At 34.8% G+C, this 20,751-nt stretch overlaps 1 protein-coding gene across 3 annotated transcripts in view; it reads left to right on the top strand.

The window, feature by feature from the left end:
• NUP58 (nucleoporin 58) overlaps positions 1-20,751 on the top strand; it is a 50,669-nt gene that overhangs the window by 16,116 nt on the left and 13,802 nt on the right. For all 3 annotated transcript variants that reach the window (XM_014843210.3, XM_014843208.3, XM_014843212.3), the window contains 8 exons: positions 312-336; positions 1,561-1,626; positions 1,979-2,153; positions 6,067-6,146; positions 8,593-8,711; positions 9,144-9,226; positions 13,487-13,688; positions 19,097-19,195. In XM_014843210.3, the coding sequence (XP_014698696.1) occupies positions 312-336; positions 1,561-1,626; positions 1,979-2,153; positions 6,067-6,146; positions 8,593-8,711; positions 9,144-9,226; positions 13,487-13,688; positions 19,097-19,195 (849 nt within the window). The remainder of the gene's footprint in view (positions 1-311; positions 337-1,560; positions 1,627-1,978; positions 2,154-6,066; positions 6,147-8,592; positions 8,712-9,143; positions 9,227-13,486; positions 13,689-19,096; positions 19,196-20,751) is intronic.

Consider the following 20,751-nt stretch of genomic DNA (forward strand, 5'->3'; position numbering starts at 1 on the left):
GCCTTAAAATGTGTCAAGTAAAGCTCTTGGGAGTTAAACTGCTAGGAAGAATATTTTTCATGGAAGATAGTTGAAAAAGGAAGATAATTACTGTGGAAAGAAATAGATGCAAAGATCTGTACCTGAACATGTCTCCATAACATGCTATGTTTGGAGTTTGTGACAAGTTGACATCGCATGATATTTAAGAGGCGGTCTAAGAAATGCTGAACAGTTTCTATTTCTAACTTAGTTTATGTTAACTTAAAACGTGTATTTGGAATACATTGTTAAATTACCTATTTTTACATGAAGCTTCTTGAATTTTCTAGGTGATAAAACAGGAACAAGACCAGAGTAAGTTTATATTTTAACTTTTAAAATATTTTAATTAAGGAGTTTTATTTATTAAATTGCAGGCAAATGGTATGGTTGGAAGTAAATGAAACTGTATAGGCACTTAGAAGAAAAATACTTTCAACCAGTTTTTGTCAAAAATAAAATAGTAAACATATACTCTAGAAAGATTTTGAAAGGTCAAATCTTTACTTTTTAATCATTAAAGAAATTTATGATCACTTCTTCCTAGGAAGTGGTTGGCTTTTCCCCAAATAATACAATAAATACAAATACACGTATGTATTTTTTTAACTTATTAAAGTATTGAACTACTCATGGAACTTTACTCTTGGAGCACCTTTTATTTATATATATAAGTGAAAACATATATATACCCCTTTTATATAAAAATTACTGTGCCAGTACCATTTATTTCCTGATGATGAAGAGAATAGCCTCCATATACATCATACATATGTTTGAAGATTATTATTTTTATTACCAATTATATTTTCTCACCCAGATTGTATTACATTAAATAAAGCATTTGTAAATAAATGATGAAGCTCACTCCTCCACAACATCTTGTGTATACTTTAGCCTCTTACATAAATGAGGAGGATGAGAGAGACCGAGTTGGCCTACGGTTATATCAAGGAAGTAGCAGCAGATCTGTAACTGAAATCTAGCTCATGATTCTCTTACGTGATGCCAAATTTCACTTACTCTTGTCTTCATTAAGTAGTTATGATTCCCTTAAGCAATTCCCTAGGTCTTACTTTGTTGAAGAACAAATTGAAGTTATAAAATAATAAAGTAAAATATTGTGAGCATCTCATTATGAGAAATTTGTAGACTTTCTTTAGTGAATGCTTTAATATTTTTGAACTGAATAAAATATCAGTCATAGAATTTTTGAGCCATGGGAACTTAGTTCAATATCTCACCTAATCTGTGGTATTTTCTGAGTTTTTTTTCTTAAACATTTAGTCAAATGCATTTAATTACTTAGAATAGATGCCAGTCTTAGAAAAGAAATCTCCATGTCAGATGAGTTGTTAGTTATTTTATAGGTCAGGAAATTTATTGTTCTTTATAAAGAACTTTGAAATCATCCAAGAAAGCTATAAATGGGAAATATTTGCTCTGTTTTCTAGTATCTTAACACATAGTCTAGTATACCTCAGCTGTCAGCTTTTTATAATCTCGATGGTTTTAATATGTCTGTGGTATTTTTCTTAGGGATAGTAAGGCCCTGAAGGATGAAAATCTACCTCCTGTCATCTGCCAGGATGTTGAAAATCTCCAGTAAGTGTGTCATATATGATCAGATAAATCATACTTGAAGAATGCTAGAGTATATTTTAGGGGGAACATCTCTTCCTCCTAAACATTTTGAATATATTTTAGGGGGAACATCTCTTCCTCCTAAACATTTTAACTTGGATTAAAATTTTAATGCTTTTAGAAATTAGAAAGTAGAACAACAGGAATTAAAATTCTCTGCCATTCTATTAAAAAAAGCATGTGAACTATAGATGAATTTTTAGTATTTGCTTCTTAAAATACTTGGACTCTGACCAACTTATTGTAAATGTACTTTCTTTCTGTGGGAAACCAAAAGTGTATTTTTTTTAAAACTCAGTTTTGTTTTTTTAAGGAAATTTGTGAAGGAACAAAAACAAGTCCAAGAAGAAATTAGCAGAATGTCTTCAAAAGCAATGCTTAAAGTACAAGAAGATCTTAAAGCTCTGAAGCAGCTTCTGTCATTGGCTGCCAGTGGACTACAGAGAAACACTCTCAATATTGACAAACTGAAAATGGAAACTGCTCAGGTAAACTAACTTACAGTCATTTTATCATTGGTTTTTGTTTGTTTTTTTAAATGGAAATAAGTCTTTTTAAATTACAAAGTTTAATACAGATCTACTATTAGAAAACCATATAGGTCATATACTTTTAAATTGCTATAATAACAATAGTTACTAGTTTTTATTGAATGCTTACTACATGTGAGGAAGTATTCCAAATGATTTATATATATTAACCCAGTTTGGTTTTCGCAACAGCCTGTGAGGTAGGTACTGTTATTATCCTCATTCTGTAGATAAGAAAACAGGCAGAGAGCTTTGTTAACAAGTGGACGAGCTTGGATTCAGACCCTGTCAATCCAGCTCCAGAGCTTATGCTCCTAACTGCTTGTTCCATAAGAATGCCTGCTGGCTAAGTTGTTACATTATACCAGAGGGAACGGCTCGACAGAAAAAATTGTTTGTTGGATCTGCCAATTATTAAATAAAAATTCTATCATGCTTTATAGATGCTAAGTTCTACTGATGGCTTGCTAGTCTTACGTCAGTTAATAAACATAAAATGAGGCTCATCTGTCACTCATGTCTACTTGTTTTTTGTCTCTGGTAAATTAAACAATATGTAAAATATATATGTAGTAGTTCTCTGTAGCAGTGGGGAAGAATGATGATAGAAGATTTACCTGTGTTTTGTATTGCACAATTATGAAGTGTACTTGATCTCATCGTGGCAGTCCAGAAATCTTTCCCTGAAGTTCTGCCCGATTAGTCAGCGAACTTCATGTGATACGCCTTTTTACTTTGGCTTCTCAGAGTGCTGTGCTTGGTGTAAATGAAGTGAGAATATTTTAAGTAAAAGTTTTAAAGGTACTTATGTGTCTTTTTTATTGAAATCTAATTGACATATAACATTATATTAGTTTCAGTGTACAACATAATGTTTCAATATTTGTGTATATTGTGAAACAACCACCACAATAAGTCTAATTAATAATTAACATCCACTGTCACTATAAATGTTACAAATTTTTTTTCCCTTTGGGATGAGAACTTTTAAGATCTACTCTCTTAGTAACTTTCAAATATACAATACAATATTATTAACTGTAGTCATACTATACATTACATCCCCAGGATTTATTTATTTTATAACTGGAAGTTTGTACCTGCTTATGTATTTTTAAGTCAACTATTGGAGAATACTTTGTGATGTTTTTAATAAAAATGTGTTACTAAGATAGCTATTCTAAACTATGATGTTTAAAGGAAATTCAAAGACTGGTCAAAGACTTTGCTTTCATATTTCCTGTTTGCTTACAAATTCTTTGGTTAAATATCAATAAAAGATTCCTCCCTGTTTCCTTCTCACTTAGTCTTTCTTTATGTATCATCAGATATGTACTTTCTAGGAGGAAGAAAATGTTAGTTATGGTTTTAGACTATGGAGAATGTTTAGACTTTGATTAAACATTACATGAAATTATAAATTTCATATATGAAATTATATAAATTGTATGGAAAAGGTCATTAGCAAAGTAACAGAGCTGACAAACTCAAGAAAAAGAGAAATTAATGCTATAATGGGGTCCACTGTAACTTTAACACTGGGTGATTCCAGTCACAAATATTTGTGGAATACCTCTTACATACTAGACTTGTTAACAGTCTTTCAGAGATAAAAAGACAACTCCACAGGTACTAAAAGTCTGGTGGGGTAAATGAAATAATAAAAGATTGGATAGAGTATAAAGGTGGCAAATGAAGAAGAGGATATAAGTCAAAGAAACTTTCCTTAAGGGAAAAATAATCTGAGTTGAATTTAGGAAATTTTATAGGAGATATCAAAGAAATTTGATGTAAGATTATTCTTATTTGCAATATACAGGAATTAGTGCTCTACTCACAGTCTAGTGAATTATCAATGGAAAAAAATGTTCTGACTCCCTTAGTGGAGTAGTTATCAATCTTATTTAACCCCAAAACCTTTTCTTCAAAGAAGGCCTTTTTTTCTGGGAAATACAAGCAGTTTTGAGCTTGAGGAGCAGTGTTATGATTGTGTAGACCAGAACCTTGTGAAAGCAAAGTCCTTTGTATACTTCATTTTTTGATACACAACTTGAGAATTTAGTAGGGTGGTTAAAATTCTTCTTTTAGGGTAGGGTGGGTGCCACATGCTTCATTGAAGTTACATTGCTGAGTCCATGTGTTCGTTCAGTGAACATTTTTAAGGATCTGTTATGTGCAGAGCACTTCAACAGGCATTTGGGATCCAAACACTTATGATACACTAGGGAGAATGAGTTAAATCAGGTAATATGTTCCAGGTGCAAGGTATGATAGAGACACCAAGGGCTCAAATGGACACTTTTATCATCTGTCAGGAGTAGGACACCTTTGTATTGAGTCTTGAAACATACACAGGTGTTGCCCAGGCTGATAGGGAGGAAGGATGACAAGCAAAGGCATAGAGGCATGAAATTGGCATGTTTGAGGATTGACAGACAGTTTAGTATTACAGGAGCCCTGAGTGTGAATCTGGACCTGGCAAGAGCCCATGCCTAGAGAAGTAGGCAGGGTCGGAGTTTGAATAGTCCAGACCTCTCCAGGGCGTTTATACTAGAGTCTACTGGATGGAAGCCCAGATTGAAGAGTGAAAAGGAAGTGGAGAGAACAGTTAGAGACTTAACAGCTTGGTGTAAAATGAGGGCAAGAGGTGGCTGCAGGGAATGTAATGCTAAGGTATAATACTTTTTTTTTAATAAGAAAAACTTAAATAGGGGTTAAAAAAGCAGTGAAATGACATGAATATGAAGTATAAGGGGGTAAAACAGAATGTCTGTCTTGGAAGACCTCTGCCTAGAAGATAGAAATTGCACTGAGGAACAGAAGAAGGCAATATAAGAAAGATTATGTCTATAAGCTTTCAAAGAACTGGGCTGCCTCAGTTCGCTTCTCAGGTGTTCCAGCTTGGGCAAAGGACTTAATGTCTCTGTAACTCCATGTCTTCATCTGTAAAAAGGGGGACATGAGCTCCATTATAGGGTTATTATTGAGGATTAACCATGATAATGTAAGTAAAGCCTTTAGCATAGTTCTTGGTACATAGTAAGTGCCCAGAGTGTTAGCTGCTGCCATCATGAGCCTCAACATTATTATTACTACTACCTTGGTTTTTCTTTTTTTTTTTTATTCCATTGAGGAAGATTTGCTCTGAGCTAACATCTTCTGCCAGTCTTCTTTTCACTTAAGGAAGATTCACCCTGAGCTAACATCTGTGCCAGTCTTCCTCCGTTTTGTGTGTGGGTTGCCCCACAGCATGGCTGACAAGTGGTGTAGGTCTGCGACCAGGATCCGAACCTGTGAACCCAGGCCACCAAAGCAGAGTGCATCAAACTCAACCAGTATGCCACGGGGTTGGCCCCTGCGTTGCTTTTTTAAAATAATTTTCTCTACATTTGTATATTGAAGATTTTTAAATAGCAGCATAGTCTTCCACTGTGGATGAATTAACTTTATGAATCCTACAGAAATCTATAGTTTCTTAAAATAGACCAGCACCTCATTATAAATTTATCATCAGATTTGTTAAAAGTATAGTTTCTTGCTGCTGTGGCAGTGTCCCACACATAAAGTGGAGGAAGATTGGCACAGATGTTAGCCCTGGGCTAATCTTCCTTAGTTAGGGGTGAGCTGGTGGTGGGGGTGGGAGATTGGCAACAGATGTTAGCTCAGGGCTAATCTTACTCAGCAAAAAAAAGTGTAGTTTGTCTTCTCTGGAAAGAGGTTTTAGCAACTTGTTGCAAATCAGCTTTATCCATATGTTCTCATGGCATGACTCTCTAAAAATGGCATTGTTTGAAGTTCCAGTCCAGGGATCTTGGTATTTTCAGCCTGACTTTTAACTGGCCTTTTTTTTTTTAAACCTCTAATATACTAGGAGTTAAAGAATGCTGAAATAGCTTTAAGAACCCAGAAAACACCACCTGGACTCCACCATGAAAATACAGCTCCTGCTGAGTAAGTTACTGGATTTTTTTAAACAAATGTTTTTCACTTTAAGAAAGCACAACAGTAAAAACAATACACTGGGTAAGAATTTTTAGTTTACTACGTACCAAGTCTGAGTTAATAAGCACTTTACATGGATTTTTAAATATAATTCTGTAATAACCCTAAGAGGGTAGTTGATTATTCTTGTTTTATTAAAGGGTAAGTGAAGGCTAAGATGTTCGCTTTTAACTACTGTTAGGCAGTTACACTTCATTTACATGTTACATATAGGGTCTGTTCCTCTTTATTAAGTTGTACAGGTAGTAGAAACTTACATTTTTACCCATAAGGACTTTTAATTTAAAAATAATTTTATGATAGTCCTTTCTGTAAACAGGGCATACTAAATATAGTTCAACCCTTTTACTTATTTGCCTAGCTTTTATTTACATAGGTAATAAATCTTCAGGAAGAAAAATTACAAAATGTAGACAAGTAAAATTAAATTTTAAAAATCCACCTGTAATCTCATTACTCAGCTTGTGTATCTGTTTAGTTTCCACGCGTGTGATGTATGTCTTGTCTTTTTCTAATGTCCTTTTGAGTTGCTAGAGATAATAATAGCTAATACTTATCAAATTCTTCCCATACGCCAAGCAGTGTGCTTAGCACTTCACATGCTTCATCTCATTTCCCACAAAACCTCTGCAGCTGTTACTGTGCAGTCTGAGAGATGCGGAGCCTGAGGCATGAAGAGGTGCAGTCCTGAGCTTGTGAGTGGTAGAGGTCTGACTCCTGCTCCCTCTCTTTTTTCCTTTCAATTTTTTATTATGATATAATTTCAGATTTACAGAAAAGTTTCAAGAATAAAACAAAGAATTCCCATATACGTTTCATCCAGATTCCCCACGTTCGCATTTTTACTAAATTTGTTTTATTCCTTGCTCTCTGTGTATGTATATATACTTTTTTCCCCTGAATAGGTTATTTGCAGACATGATGCCCTTTATGCTTAAGTACTTTAGTGTGTATTTCTTAAACATTAGAATATTCTCTTACATAACCACAGTACAATGATCAAAAATCAGGAAATTAACAATGACAGTGATACTCCTCTTATCGTATTCAAGGTAGCATGAGATATGCTTCCTCGCTGGACTTCCTCTAGTATTCCATCCCTGTGTCTTGTTCTTCATGCTGCCATCAAAGATAGTTTTGAAATGGGTTGAATTGTATCACTTTCCACTGCAGAAAGCTTTCACAGCTCCCCGTTTCTAATAGAATAACATTGACTGCTTTGCATGCTATTCAAGTTCCTTTTTATCTTTCCAGCATTCTCTGGTTAAATTTATCAGAATAGTAGTAATAATTGCATGCTCTTCCTATAGTACACTGTAGTGTTTTCAGATTATAAGTAATGTTTCAGATTATAAATATAAGAACTCTTAAGTACCTGATTGTAAAATCTGATTTACAATTGCACTGTGTTTTTAACTTTTTATTTTGAACTTTAGACTTACAGAAACCTTGCAAAAATAGTAGGACAAAGATTTTCCTTATATCTCTTGCCCTGCTTCCTTTAACATTAACATATTGCATAACCATAGTATAATTATCACAGGAAATTAACATTAGCACAATATTATTAACCAAACTACTCAACTTATTTGAATTTTACTGACTTTTTCACTAATGTGCTTTTTCTGTTCCTGGATCTTATTTTCCGCCAATGTATTTTTTCTACTATGGGATCATGTTCACATTGCATTTAGTTATTATTTCTCCTTAATCTCTTATAATCTGTAACAATTATTCAGTCTTTCCTTGTCTTTGATGATCTTGATAGTTTTGAAGAGTATTAAGTTATTTTGTAGATTACCCCTTGATTGGGATTTTTCATGTTTGGAGTAAGGATATGCAACTATTTTTGATACCTTGATAACTTACAAGTTTGGGTTTTTGTTTCAATAATAATCCCTGCCTCTTAAGGATACCTTATATCATCAGACTAATTCAAAGGCCCTGCTTAAAAGGGGGCCTATGTTTATTTATTTGGTATTCTGTTTTTTTAATGAAGATTTATTTATTTTTTTAAAATTTTTTTTGAGGAAGATTAGCTCTGAGCTAACATCTACTGCCAATCCTCTTTGCTGAGGAAGACTGGCTCTGAGCTAACATCTGTGCCCATCTTCCTCTATTTGTTTTTTCCTTCTTCTACCCAAAGCCCCGCAGTACACAGTTAAGTATTTTAGTTGTGGGTCCTTCTAGTTGTGGCATGTGGGACAGCGCCTCAGCATGGCTTGATGAGTGGTGCTAGGTCCACGCCCAGGATCCGAATCAGCGAAACCCCGGGCCGCCGAAGCAGAGCGTGCGAACCCAACCACTCGGCCATGGGGCCGGCCCCTGGTATTTTGTATATAAAGAAAATAATGTTTTTAAAACTTTGATCTGACTTTGTAAATGTTTTATACAGCTACTTTAGAATCTTGGTTCAGCAGTTTGAGGTACAGCTTCAGCAGTACAGACAGCAGATTGAAGAACTAGAAAACCATCTTGCCACTCAAGCAAATAATTCACATATAACCCCTCAAGGTAACATGTTTTCTGTGGTGATTTTCTTTTGATAGCACAATTTTCTTGATAAGAGAGAGGTTAGGCTTTGTTATGTAGTAGATATTCTAGATAACCACTAGTAGTTGTCTTAAGTTGCCGTAAGAAAATTTCCTTAAAAATCCTTGATTAGATCTTCATTCCTCGTAAATATAAAATGCTTTATTATGAATTGTTACTATACTAATAAAGGCAGAAGTCTTAGGGCCTCTTCCCCTTCTGCATGTTGCTGATGGAGACATCCTTCTCTCAGCCTGCTCATTCTGCTCTCTTCTCTTAGCCGCAGAAATATTGATGGAGTTTTTTCCTCCTACACATTAAGAGGCCTAATGTAAAATTGTACTCAAGTAATAGAAAAATAACATTGATTGTGTTATACATGTATTTGTGTGATAATATAATTTTCTTTTATAGATTTGTCAATGGCTATGCAGAAAATTTATCAAACATTTGTAGCTTTAGCTGCACAACTTCAGTCTATTCATGAAAATGTAAAGGTAAGTTTTCAGTGCCAGTTCAACTATCTGGATTTCTAGACCCAAGCAAACTGTTTGTTCGTTTGCAGGACAGAAGTATCCATGCTTTATTACACAAATAGCTAAAATTACATGTAAGTGAAAAAGACTAAAACTAAAATAGTCCATAATCATGCGCAGACAAATCCATGGATAATATCTGTTCTTTTTAAAAAGATCTAAGTGTCATATGCAATCTGTTATTGTAACTTTTTTCAACAGTATATTGTGAACCACTTTCTGTGTTCATAACACATGTTTCTTTGACATCATTTTTAGTGGTTACCTAGGATTTCATTATATGTATGTGCATAGTTTGTTTAACCCATCCTCTTTTGTTGGACATTTAGGTTATTTCCATCTCTACCACGAAAAACAGTGCTACAGAAAATAAACATTCCTAGTAGCAAAATCATTTTGCACTGCTTTAATTTTATATATGTTTTAAATGTTTATTAGCCACTGCATAAAAAAACTTGCTTTGTCCATAAATGCAGGAAACTGTTTGTGTTTATTAAGTAATATAAATAAAGTAATCTGTCACTGAGTATTTTGAACCTCATGTAACAACGTTAATTTTTAAACTTTAAGTGAAATGTTAAATGTAAGTACACTTTTTCCAACTAATTAAGCAAATGTAATTAAAATCTTTCTTGGAGTTATATACAGCCAGAAAAAACCTTTAAAATTCAAAGCATCTGAACCTGAGTCTAAATAAATTATTAACTGTGTAGAATAGAGTTTAATCGAGATTACCACTATTTTTATTTTTATTTTATTTTATTTTTTTGACGAAGATTAGCCCTGAGCTAAGTACTGCCAGTCCTCCTCTTTTTTGCTGAGGAAGCCTGGCCCTGAGCTAACATCGTGCCCATCTTCCTCTACTTTATACGTGGGACGCCTGCCACAGCATGGTTTGCCAAGTGGTGCCATGTCTGCACCCGGGAACTGAACTGGCGAACCCTGGGCCGCCGAGAAGCAGAATGTGCGAACTTAACCGCTGCGCCACTGGGCCAGCCCTTTATTTTTATTTTAATCTGAAGCATGGTAATAGAATTTTTTAAAAAGGTAACCCTTTAAATTATAGCATTTCTGAAATAATAGCACACTTCAGACCTTTTTCTTTAATAGATTTAAAATTCTCAACTAAATCTTTAAAATAATTTCGTTTTAAAGGAGTTTTTATCAGATTTTCGTGAGATTTCTATGTATTATAGTAAATATTACTTTAGTTCTTAAAGTGCTAAAGATGATTCTCTGTTGGTACTTTGAAGTCTCTTGTGCGGATGGCTATTTTTTATTATGGAAATTTTCAAATACATGCTATATATCCTAATGAATGCCCAGGTACTACCACCCACCTTCAGTCACTATCAAGATGCTGCTGATCTTGTTTTATCAGTTCTCCGCACAGAGATGCTTTTCGAAATTCCCTGGGGTATTTTAAAGCAAATTCCAGATATGTCATTTGTAAGTATACGTGCTTTTTCAATGGCAGTTTCTCCTCTCTGGTTTAAAAACTACACTTTTCAATAAAACAGTGACCATAAAACAATGACAGGGATTTGCACAAAACAGCCTCAGATTGTGTTGTATGAACTTTACATGAAGTTTTGACCTACTCTTTTTTTATACACATTCCCAAGAACCAAAGGATATTCCATGATCAGATTTGCTACATTGCCATTTATTTTCAGCTGCATTTAGTGAGCACACTGTAATTTGTAGACTTGTTGACTTCTCATAGAAATCTCGTAAGAGGCATTTTTTTGTTCCTTTTATATTGTTTTTCATGAGTTAATGTATTGAAACAGTCTTAAGCTACCTGATCCAGCCAGGTAATGTCCTTAACAAAATTGGATGTTTCATCAATTAATTATATAAATCATGGCTGATGTCAGTTTGTTTTTTTTTAAAGATTTTATTTATTTTTTTCCTTTTTCTCCCCAAAGCTCCCAGGTACATAGTTTCATATTCTTAGTTGTGGGTCCTTCTAGTTGTGGCATGTGGGACACTGCCTCAGCGTGGTCTGATGAGCAGTGCCATGTCCGCGCCCAGGATTCAAACCAACGAAACACTGGGCTGCCTGCAGCGGAGCGCATGAACTTAACCGCTCAGCCACGGGGCCAGCCCCTGATGTCAGTTTTTTGTTTTTTCTTAAACTAATTGTCTTTTGAGAGTCTTTAAGACGGGTCATTATTTCCTAGTATCTGAAGTAGAAATAAAATGTATGGGCTATTGATACCAAACATTGTATGGGTATGTTTATGTAACCGCACAGAAAAAGGAGGATGGGTTTGGGGGAGATCAGTTCTAGTAGTATTTGTTTTTCCAGCGTTGCACACCCTAATTCTGACTGCAGTTTCCCAGCGTCACACACCCTGATTCTGACTGCAGTTTCCCAGCGTCACACACCCTGATTTTGACTGCAGTTTCCCAGCGTCACACACCCTAATTCTGACTGCAGTTTCCCAACGTCACACACCCTGATTCTGACTGCAGTTTCCCAACGTCACACACCCTGATTCTGACTGCAGTTTCCCAACGTCGCACACCCTGATTCTGACTGCAGTTTCCCAGCGTCGCACACCCTGATTCTGACTGCAGTTTCCCAACGTCGCACACCCTGATTCTGACTGCAGTTTCCCAGCGTCGCACACCCTGATTCTGACTGCAGTTTCCCAGCGTCGCACACCCTGATTCTGACTGCAGTTTCCCAGCGTCGCACACCCTAATTCTGACTGCAGTTTTTCCAACGTCGCACACCCTGATTCTGACTGCAGTTTCCCAGCGTCGCACACCCTGATTCTGACTGCAGTTTCCCAGCGTCGCACACCCTGATTCTGACTGCAGTTTCCCAGCGTTGCACACCCTAATTCTGACTGCAGTTTCCCAGCGTCGCACACCCTAATTCTGACTGCAGTTTTTCCAACGTCGCACACCCTAATTCTGACTGCAGTTTTTCCAACGTCGCACACCCTAATTCTGACTGCAGTTTCCCAACGTCGCACACCCTAATTCTGACTGCAGTTTCCCAACGTCGCACACCCTAATTCTGACTGCAGTTTTCCCAATTTTCAGTTCCTGGCAGGCCTACTTGAGTACATTATAGAGGCAGAGGAGTTTGGAACTATAACATGAAATACTGACATCCACATAAAGGGGATGATAGCTTTTAAATACTATAAACAACAGTAAGATTTCTGAGTTCTCTGTTAAAACCAAAAAGCTTAATATTTATTAATTTCTGCTAAGAGTGGGTCGGAAATATGCAAATTCTACCTCTCTTCAAAAAGTGGTATAAAACTGATCTAAATTAGGTTAAATCTTTAATGAAAGTATTTAATAATTCTAATGTGAAACAGAATGGTCCATATTAATGGCCTTAATCAAAGCAGATGTTGCATTGGATAAACCAGCCCACTTTATGAACTTGATTTTTTCTTTCTTACTCTGAAATTATAAACTCATTCCTCTGCCTCCCACTCCCATCCTGTTTGGTTATACAAGCTCAACATAAGTTACCTAGGCTTTTTAAGAAAGATATTTAACAAATACGTATTTAGTACTTTGTTTTCAAGCTTTTTGAATCTAAAAGTTATCAAAAGGTTGGACATTGGAGGGGAAAATTTGATGAAAAACTGGAATATTAAAATGAAATTTTAGATATTACTCTGCTTGTCTCAAAACCTAGCTAACTCGGGGCCAGCCTGGTGGTGCAGCGGTTAAGTTCACATCCTCCATTTAGGCAGCCCGGGGTTCACCAGTTCAGATCCTGGATGTGGACCTACACACCACTTGTCAAGCCATGCTTTGGCAGGCGTCCTGCATATAAAGTAGAGGAAGATGGGCACGGATGTTAGCTCAGGGCCAGTCTTCCTTGGCAAAAAGAGGAGGATTGGTGGCAGCTGTTAGCTCAGGGATAATCTTCCTAAAAGCAACAAAACTTAGCTCTAACTCATTTTAAAGAGGGCCTCACGAAGCCAGAATATTTTAGGCAGTTTATTGTAAAGACATGACAAGAATAGAGAAAAAAATATTCAAATATTCGAAAGAGTACTAGAACTCACAAACTTGTTACTCCCCACACCATGCATTACCAACATTCTCATTTGCAGTTTAGATGGAATGTATAATATTGGCAGTGTCTTTGCTAACTTATTTCATAGTTATATCCATTCACATACTACCAGAGTCAGTCCAGAACTTGATTAATCTTTTCTTTTTTTTAATTTTGTTTAGGTGCTTAAAGAACAATACCTTGGCTACAGGAAAATGTTCTTGGGAGATGCTGTAGATGTGTTTGAAGCCAGGCGAGCAGAAGCCAAGAAGTGGCAGAATGCACCCAGAGTTACTACTGGACCCACCCCTTTCAGCAACATGCCAAATGCAGCAGCCGTTGCCATGGCTGCAACACTTACACAGCAGCAACAGCCTGCTACAGGTCTGAATGCATTCAAGTTATAGCTTCTTACTGTTAAAATGCAGAACATTTATGTGCATTTTTATAAGTCTTCCTTTTGTGTTAGCACTGAAGAAATTTCTATGAGTAGCTGTTCCAATACAATCTAAAAATTGTGATGGACACAATTATAAACATATACCTGATAAAAAACGCAGGGTAGTCTTAGCAATAATTATACGTCAATAGATATTGAATATTGTGAATTTACTTAATGTTACTTGCTGTATTGCTATAAATGCCCTTTAGAACACAGTGTTTCACTACTGAATTACACTTAAAAATAACAGATTCTAAAATCGTGATTGTATCATTTATTGTTTTAAAGTCTGAGGTAATCCAGCCATACACTGCATTTTTCATATATGACACTGATAGATGGTGCATTCTCGTTTCCTCATATATGGTGATTACAGAGCACCCACATTCAGGATGAAGTACGTTTTTATTCACTGAAGGTGTGTTGAAGATCAGTTTGTGTGTATAATGACTGGAAACAGAGTACAGGCCCTCTTAACCAAATTTGGAAGAAGGTATATTCTAAAATTATTTCTACCTTTTCAAAATGAACAGAACAGTAGCAAGAGCAGGAAAAAGATGTTTTGAGATGCTCTGGATTGCACATGAAGAAGTATGAACTAGGAAGTTGAGCAGGTGATAGAAAGAATTGGTGAGATACTGGAAAGCAGACTAGTCCCTTGATTTAATTTCACTTCTAATGAGAGAAACATTTTTGTGGTCTAGTTCTGCAATATTTAGGTTGGTCCTATGTCTTTTGGAGATTATTTGTCTTTTTATCCTGCAGTCCCTTTTTTGTCAGGATTGAAGTTTAACAGAAAAATATGGTCTTAATGAATGTTGATTTCTTTCTTTACTCATTCATAGATTTTTGAGTAATGCTTATTAGTTATTCTACAGCTTGTGTCTTTCTGAGATTTCTTTATAGTCCAATAATAAATTATAGTACAAAAAAAAGTAAAAAACGTATCTAGATTGCATTCAGGCTGCCTCTACTAGGGAACCATTCTCTGGTTTTCACTATTGGCAGTTTAAGCCATTGTTCTTCACATTTGGAGATGACTGAATTGACTTTCCATCAGTAAATGGCTGATGATGGGTTTATGCCAAATCCTCCACATTCCATGGCTGGATCCATGTGAATAGTGGCTCACATAAGCACTATATAGTAGTCTCTAGCTGGCTGGAGTGTAGAATTGCATTCTCAAGTTATGGAGGGAAAAAAAGTCATTCATTATGGGATTGATTCCTATAAAGCGATTATGGAATTGATTCCTGTCAATCTCATAATTATGATCATCAGTTCTCATGATTATTTAACCAGCTAATCAAACCAACCAGAGTACCAATTTACTCTTTAGAGCCAATGTTAATCCTAAAGTAGATCAGATAAAGCATGGGTTTGCTTAAGTCGTCTTTATACAGGGGATTTCCATACTAGTAAATAAAACTGGAGAAAGATCCATTATCTAAAATGTTATGCTGTAAGTGAACTTTATTCTGTGGTATAAACTAAAATTGAAGGAAAACCAGCTGTCAGGGCATTTGTTTTGTTTTTTAACTCTCATGTAGACAGTCTTGAGAGGTTTGTAGGTTTTTCACTCGTACGTTTTGGACTTGTGGACATATGAAAATATGTGTTCATTCTATAAATACGAGTGCCTGCCGTGTGCTTGGCTCCAGGGGTAGAAAGATAAACAGTATGGATATGGTCTTTGCTCTCTGTGGTGGTGGAGCATATTAGATGAATTTAGAGTAATCATCTTGAGGAGGCTTTTGCTCATATGCTTTAGTTTTGTCTGTACTTTTGCCAGACTTTGGGGAAACTATTTTCTCTGTTCCCTGAAGTTTTTTTCTCTATTCGCATAAGGGCTTTCTAATCAGGTGGCAGGAATTGTAGTTTATCGACCTAAACAGTCTTAGAGTGTTTCCGTTTTGAGTTATATGGATTTTTAGAACTGAGAAGCTAAACAGTAGTACTAATAGTTTTGCATTATGCCTTCTCTTTTTCCTTTTATGTCTCTAAAGGTCTCCCAGCCTCCATAGTCCATTCCATTATGCCTCTCCCAGTCAGAATGTTAGTTATTTTGGTCATGTCACCACTATAGCAGAATTTTTTAGCTCTGTTAGAAACGTACTGATTTTATGAGTTACAGCCCATTCAGAAGTGTTCCTATTTATTGCATTGTGCTTTGTACCCAGTGACTTATTTCTTATGTCCTGTGACTTTGATGAAATCTTTTTTTAAGCGCTAGTAACCAATTTTAAAGACCATGTAGATGAAGCTAGATAAAGCTTGTGGGCTGTTTTTAATGCATCACTGTTGATCTGTGCAAGATTTGAGTTGTCAGAGGTGTTTTACTTTTATTTGCATATGGATTCTTGACTTCATTAGTGTATAACAGATAGCTTCTTAGGCTGCTACCTTCTGAAGGTAGTTTCTATGTAGTCTTTCTTGGAGGTGGAGGTATGGACTTAAGTGACTGCTTGGTCCTTCTTCAATGTTTTTTAATGAAAAAGTATGTAATAGAGCTTAGGCCTTTGTGACTTATGGTTATTGCTTCTGAAGGCTGAAGCAAATTGATGAAAAACAAGCAGGCTGTTTATGTATGAAATAAGCATCAACACATGGATGAATTACACATTGGTAGATCTTGAGTATACTTGTCCACCAGTGCTTCTGAAGTCTCTAAAAAGCTTAAGACATTTACATTAGGCTTTTCAGTTTACTTTAACTTAGGGTAGGTTGTTTTAAGCTAAGGTACTGGGATTAAGTTGTGCTGTTGTGTTTTGACACTTTAAAAAGTTCTTGATGTTTACATAATAAGACTCATGTGATTTAGCTGCTGTTTTTAAGGAGAGCTGAGACATTTTGTTAGGAATTTCTACTTTGTAGCTTTTAGTGTAGGTTTGGACATTTAAAGTGTAGTGTTAAATAGGAAACTTTAAGTATTTAATTTTAGTCTTGTGGCTTTGTGATTTTTGTTGTATTTAATAACCAAAGGGACATTCCCCATTAAATCAGTAAGAGTAAAATTTTTCGAATTGGGGAAAAGGCGTTTTTTGTTTTTTAAGAAAAACTATAATTTTTAAAATATGACTTAGGAACAACCATACTAATTATGTTAGGTATTTTGAGTGATCATTGAAAGTTATAAAGACTTTTAGCACTTTAGTCCTTTTCCTGTGAATGCAGTTTTGCTTTGAAGAAAGTAGAATTTATTCTGGAAAATAATGAATTACAGTGCTAAACTTGATTTTGTTGTGTGTGAATATATTATACAGTAACTTTTGTAAAATGTTACTCTACATGAAGATTTCACTTTGGGCAGTCATTGGGTTATATTACTATTAACTTGGTTTTATTTATGGAACTAAGAGCCTCTTATTGAATGACTATTCATATTTCGAAACAGACTTCTTGAATTGTTCGCGTAACTTTTGCCTGAAGGATTTAGATTCTGCTTTCTAATAGTGAAACTAATTTATATAGTGGCCAGAGTGTAATATATGCTAATACTTTGGCATGGGAGATATTTATCATGAGTTTTTACTACTAAAAAATGTTATACATTTGCCTACTAGTTTTATAAATGATGTTGCCTTCAGAATTTGTGTGAAGGTAGAAAACTCAAAATACCATGTACCTGTTGTGCAATGGAAAGTCTTGTCATCGTTAAGAGTTCTTGATTATCTATATCCTGAATATTGATGATTAGAGTTGCTCTCAAACAGACCCACACACAACAAAAAGCCTGTGATTTGAGTAACTCTTATGACGCTTAGGGCTGAGGGCTGTGGTGTGTCTTCTTTAGGGTCTTCCACCAGCAGTGCCTCCTGTTAACATGTGACACTTAAGTCTCTCAATGTTAAAGAAACTGGACGTGTGTTTTCTACATATTATTTTTGTTAGAAATAAGGAAGTAATATGCTTAGTTTCTTTTTCCTATAGTAACATTTTACAAAAGAGCTGCTAGGCAGGTGTTTTATTCTCAAATTGATGTCAAACTGGATGTAAAAATTTAAATCCTTTTTTAATTTATTTTTTAATAGTAGTATAAGAACTCTGGCTGCTATTAGTCCTTGTTCTTTATTTTCTGGATAGGAGTTTATTTGAAAAGTCCAGTTTCTGTCCCAGTGTAGCAAAATGTAGTTCTTCAGTTGTTCTTTTTTTAATGCTTTATAATTTTGCACTACCTTTTGAATATACAAACCTCATTCTTCATTGAACAACTTGAAGGCTTTGATTTCTCTGAAGAGTGTAAATTTCAATCTGTATATTACTTTGGCAGTTCCCTCAACTTTGAGATGCACTGATCACTGTGCTTGAAAAAGACAAGACTGAAGATTGTACTATGAAATTTATTGAATAATTTTCATAAATTATTTATCAAATGAAAGATTTTTAGATTTTTGTATTCTGCTTAGTTTAAAAAAAAATGTAGGTAAAAAGAGAGGCTAGTGAGTTTGATGCTATTCTTGCCAAACAAACTCAGCCAAAATCTTTAAAGTTAACAAATGGGAAAAGGATGATTAATCATTCTGCATCTGAGTGCGTTTTCCAAAATGTTGGAAAGAAACTTCTGAATTGAAATCTTGAATGTATTGAATCTGTCAAGGTACACAGCGGTGCCTTTGTAAATGTTCATTATCTATCTTATTTAATCAGGTGATAAGTGGTGTAATGTAGCAGAGCTTAACAGTAGAACTCTATCACTTTTTGTGAACAAGTTGGAATTGTCATGTTACTGTGTAATTGATTTGCTTTAAAATGGAACAATAAATTTAATAAAATAAAACATTGTCTTGTTTTTTATCCACTTACTGTATATATCATTTATATTTCATGTAAGAAATCATGCCTAGTTTTTTGGGTACTTAATCTTATGAAGTAACATGATAGTTTTGCCATGTTAGCGTCAATCTCTTGATCAGTTGAGACTTGACTCTAACGTAAGGAGCTTGTTTTAAAAAGAAAAAAAGTGAAACCCTTTACTGATTAGACCAACTAATTTTATCAGAAAACAGGTGGGGAAATCTAAAATCATTCTAGAAGTAAAACTAAAGGAACTATAATTTATAATACATTAAAGATTTCAAATTATTTAGTAGGTTAAACTAACATTCATCTGTCAATGTGGTAAGCCTCTTAATTGTCTAGTGTGAACAACTTAATTTTAAAAGGTTTTTTTGATAGGTAAATCAGTTGAGACATAAATTAGGCTGGGGAGACATCCTGAAAACTAATTTTAGCAAATAGAATTTGTTAAAAATAATCACTGTTCATTTGAAAAATAATTTCATAAAGAAACTTTAATCTTGAAAGAGTAAGGAAAATTTGTTTTTTCCCCCCCATTTTTTTTTTATACCAGGGCCACAGCCATCTCTGGGAGTTAGTTTTGGAACGCCATTCGGCTCAGGTATTGGCACTGGCTTGCAATCAAGTGGCTTAGGTTCTTCAAACCTTGGAGGTACACTTTAACTTTTCTAATATTGCATTGGACTATTATACACTGGAATTGATACTAGCCTGTGAAAATTCTCTAAGAGGAACTACTATTTTGGAAGTTAAGGTTCCATTTGGCAAAAAACGATTCTCCAAACATAGTCAGTGCTTTCTATTAGATTTAGAACTTAAAAAATAATGTCACTTTCTGTGAATAGTAAATATTAAAGGGTATTAAAATTAAGTGGTAGGGATGTTCATATTTTCAAAGCATATGCTAAAATAACTTGAAAATTACTGAGTTTTAATAAATTTAATTAACTTGAAAAAAATTAATGGTCATCAATTTGGAGTCCAAACTACTTCTGGACGTACATTCTCCTAATCATTATCTTCTGAAAACGAACACTTGAAATGGGGAAATAGTTTTATTCTAAATTGAACAGCTCGATTTCTGTCCATTCTTAAGCACTTTTGGTGTATTTGCCTTTATGCATACTTGTGTACATAAGCAATTAAGTTTATTTTAATAGTTTCATAAGTTAACTCTTAAGGTAAGTCTTCTGCAAAAATATCATGCTAAATAGAGATGCATTCACACTTCTCTGGTATGGATAGTTGAAAGTTGATTCTATTTTGACAAGTGCGTTGTCATGTAATGAATAAGGTTTCCTTATTTCCACTAATATATATCATCGTAAGAGGGGGAAACCTATAAGCTATCGTGGTTAGTTAATATAGTAGACTCTATTAGGAATTAGTAGAATTACGGCAGACAGCATAATTCCTATGAGGTATAATCCAATTTGTCATCATATTTCTTAGAGTTACAGGCAATAATACTATTAAACTTAATATTTGATAAGGTGTTGCAGAGTAGCCTAAGAAGAATTTGAATTTTATTTTTAGAGCACTTGACTTTTAGGAGAGTGGAAACAAGTCTTCAAGTACTTAGCAGAATCTCCTCTTGAACTTGATTTCATGAAAAATATTTCTTTATTTAAATTGTGACTATAGTGTTATTAAGAGAAAAAACATGATGCTCCCACTCCCAATTTCTCATTGTTGCATTGGCTGGTACTATGGCAGGAGCCTACTGTTACTGAGTAGATTTTAAATGATTGACTATTATTTAGTTACACAGTTTTTCAATGGTAAAGGTTCTTAAGTGAAAATGTTTTGGTAAAAAGCATAGTAAAATTACCTTGTGGTACTTCATGTTTAAATTGTTGTGCATGTCATGCTTATTTATGAATTTAGTCAGCCTTTCTTTTTTTTTTTTTTTGCAAAATGAAGTATCCCTGAGTAGATATATTTATATCTGTTTGACTAAAATCATACTTGGTCACTAAAATTTCCAGTCCATTTGGGAGAGAAAATACTAATATGATCTTGTTTTTTATGGCCCTGTTCTTTAAGAATTACTGATGGGTCATAAATTTACTCTAACTAGATATAAATGTTTTATTTCAGAATTAATCTATTTTTTCCTAAAGTCTTATGCCAACGAGTAAACAGCAGATTTCCTTAATAAGGCCATGTTTTTCAACACTGTTGTTAGACCTTTGATGATGCTAGGTT

The sequence above is a fragment of the Equus asinus genome, chromosome 11 (genome assembly GCF_041296235.1).
Source record: "Equus asinus isolate D_3611 breed Donkey chromosome 11, EquAss-T2T_v2, whole genome shotgun sequence".
Taxonomy (NCBI): domain Eukaryota; kingdom Metazoa; phylum Chordata; class Mammalia; order Perissodactyla; family Equidae; genus Equus; species Equus asinus.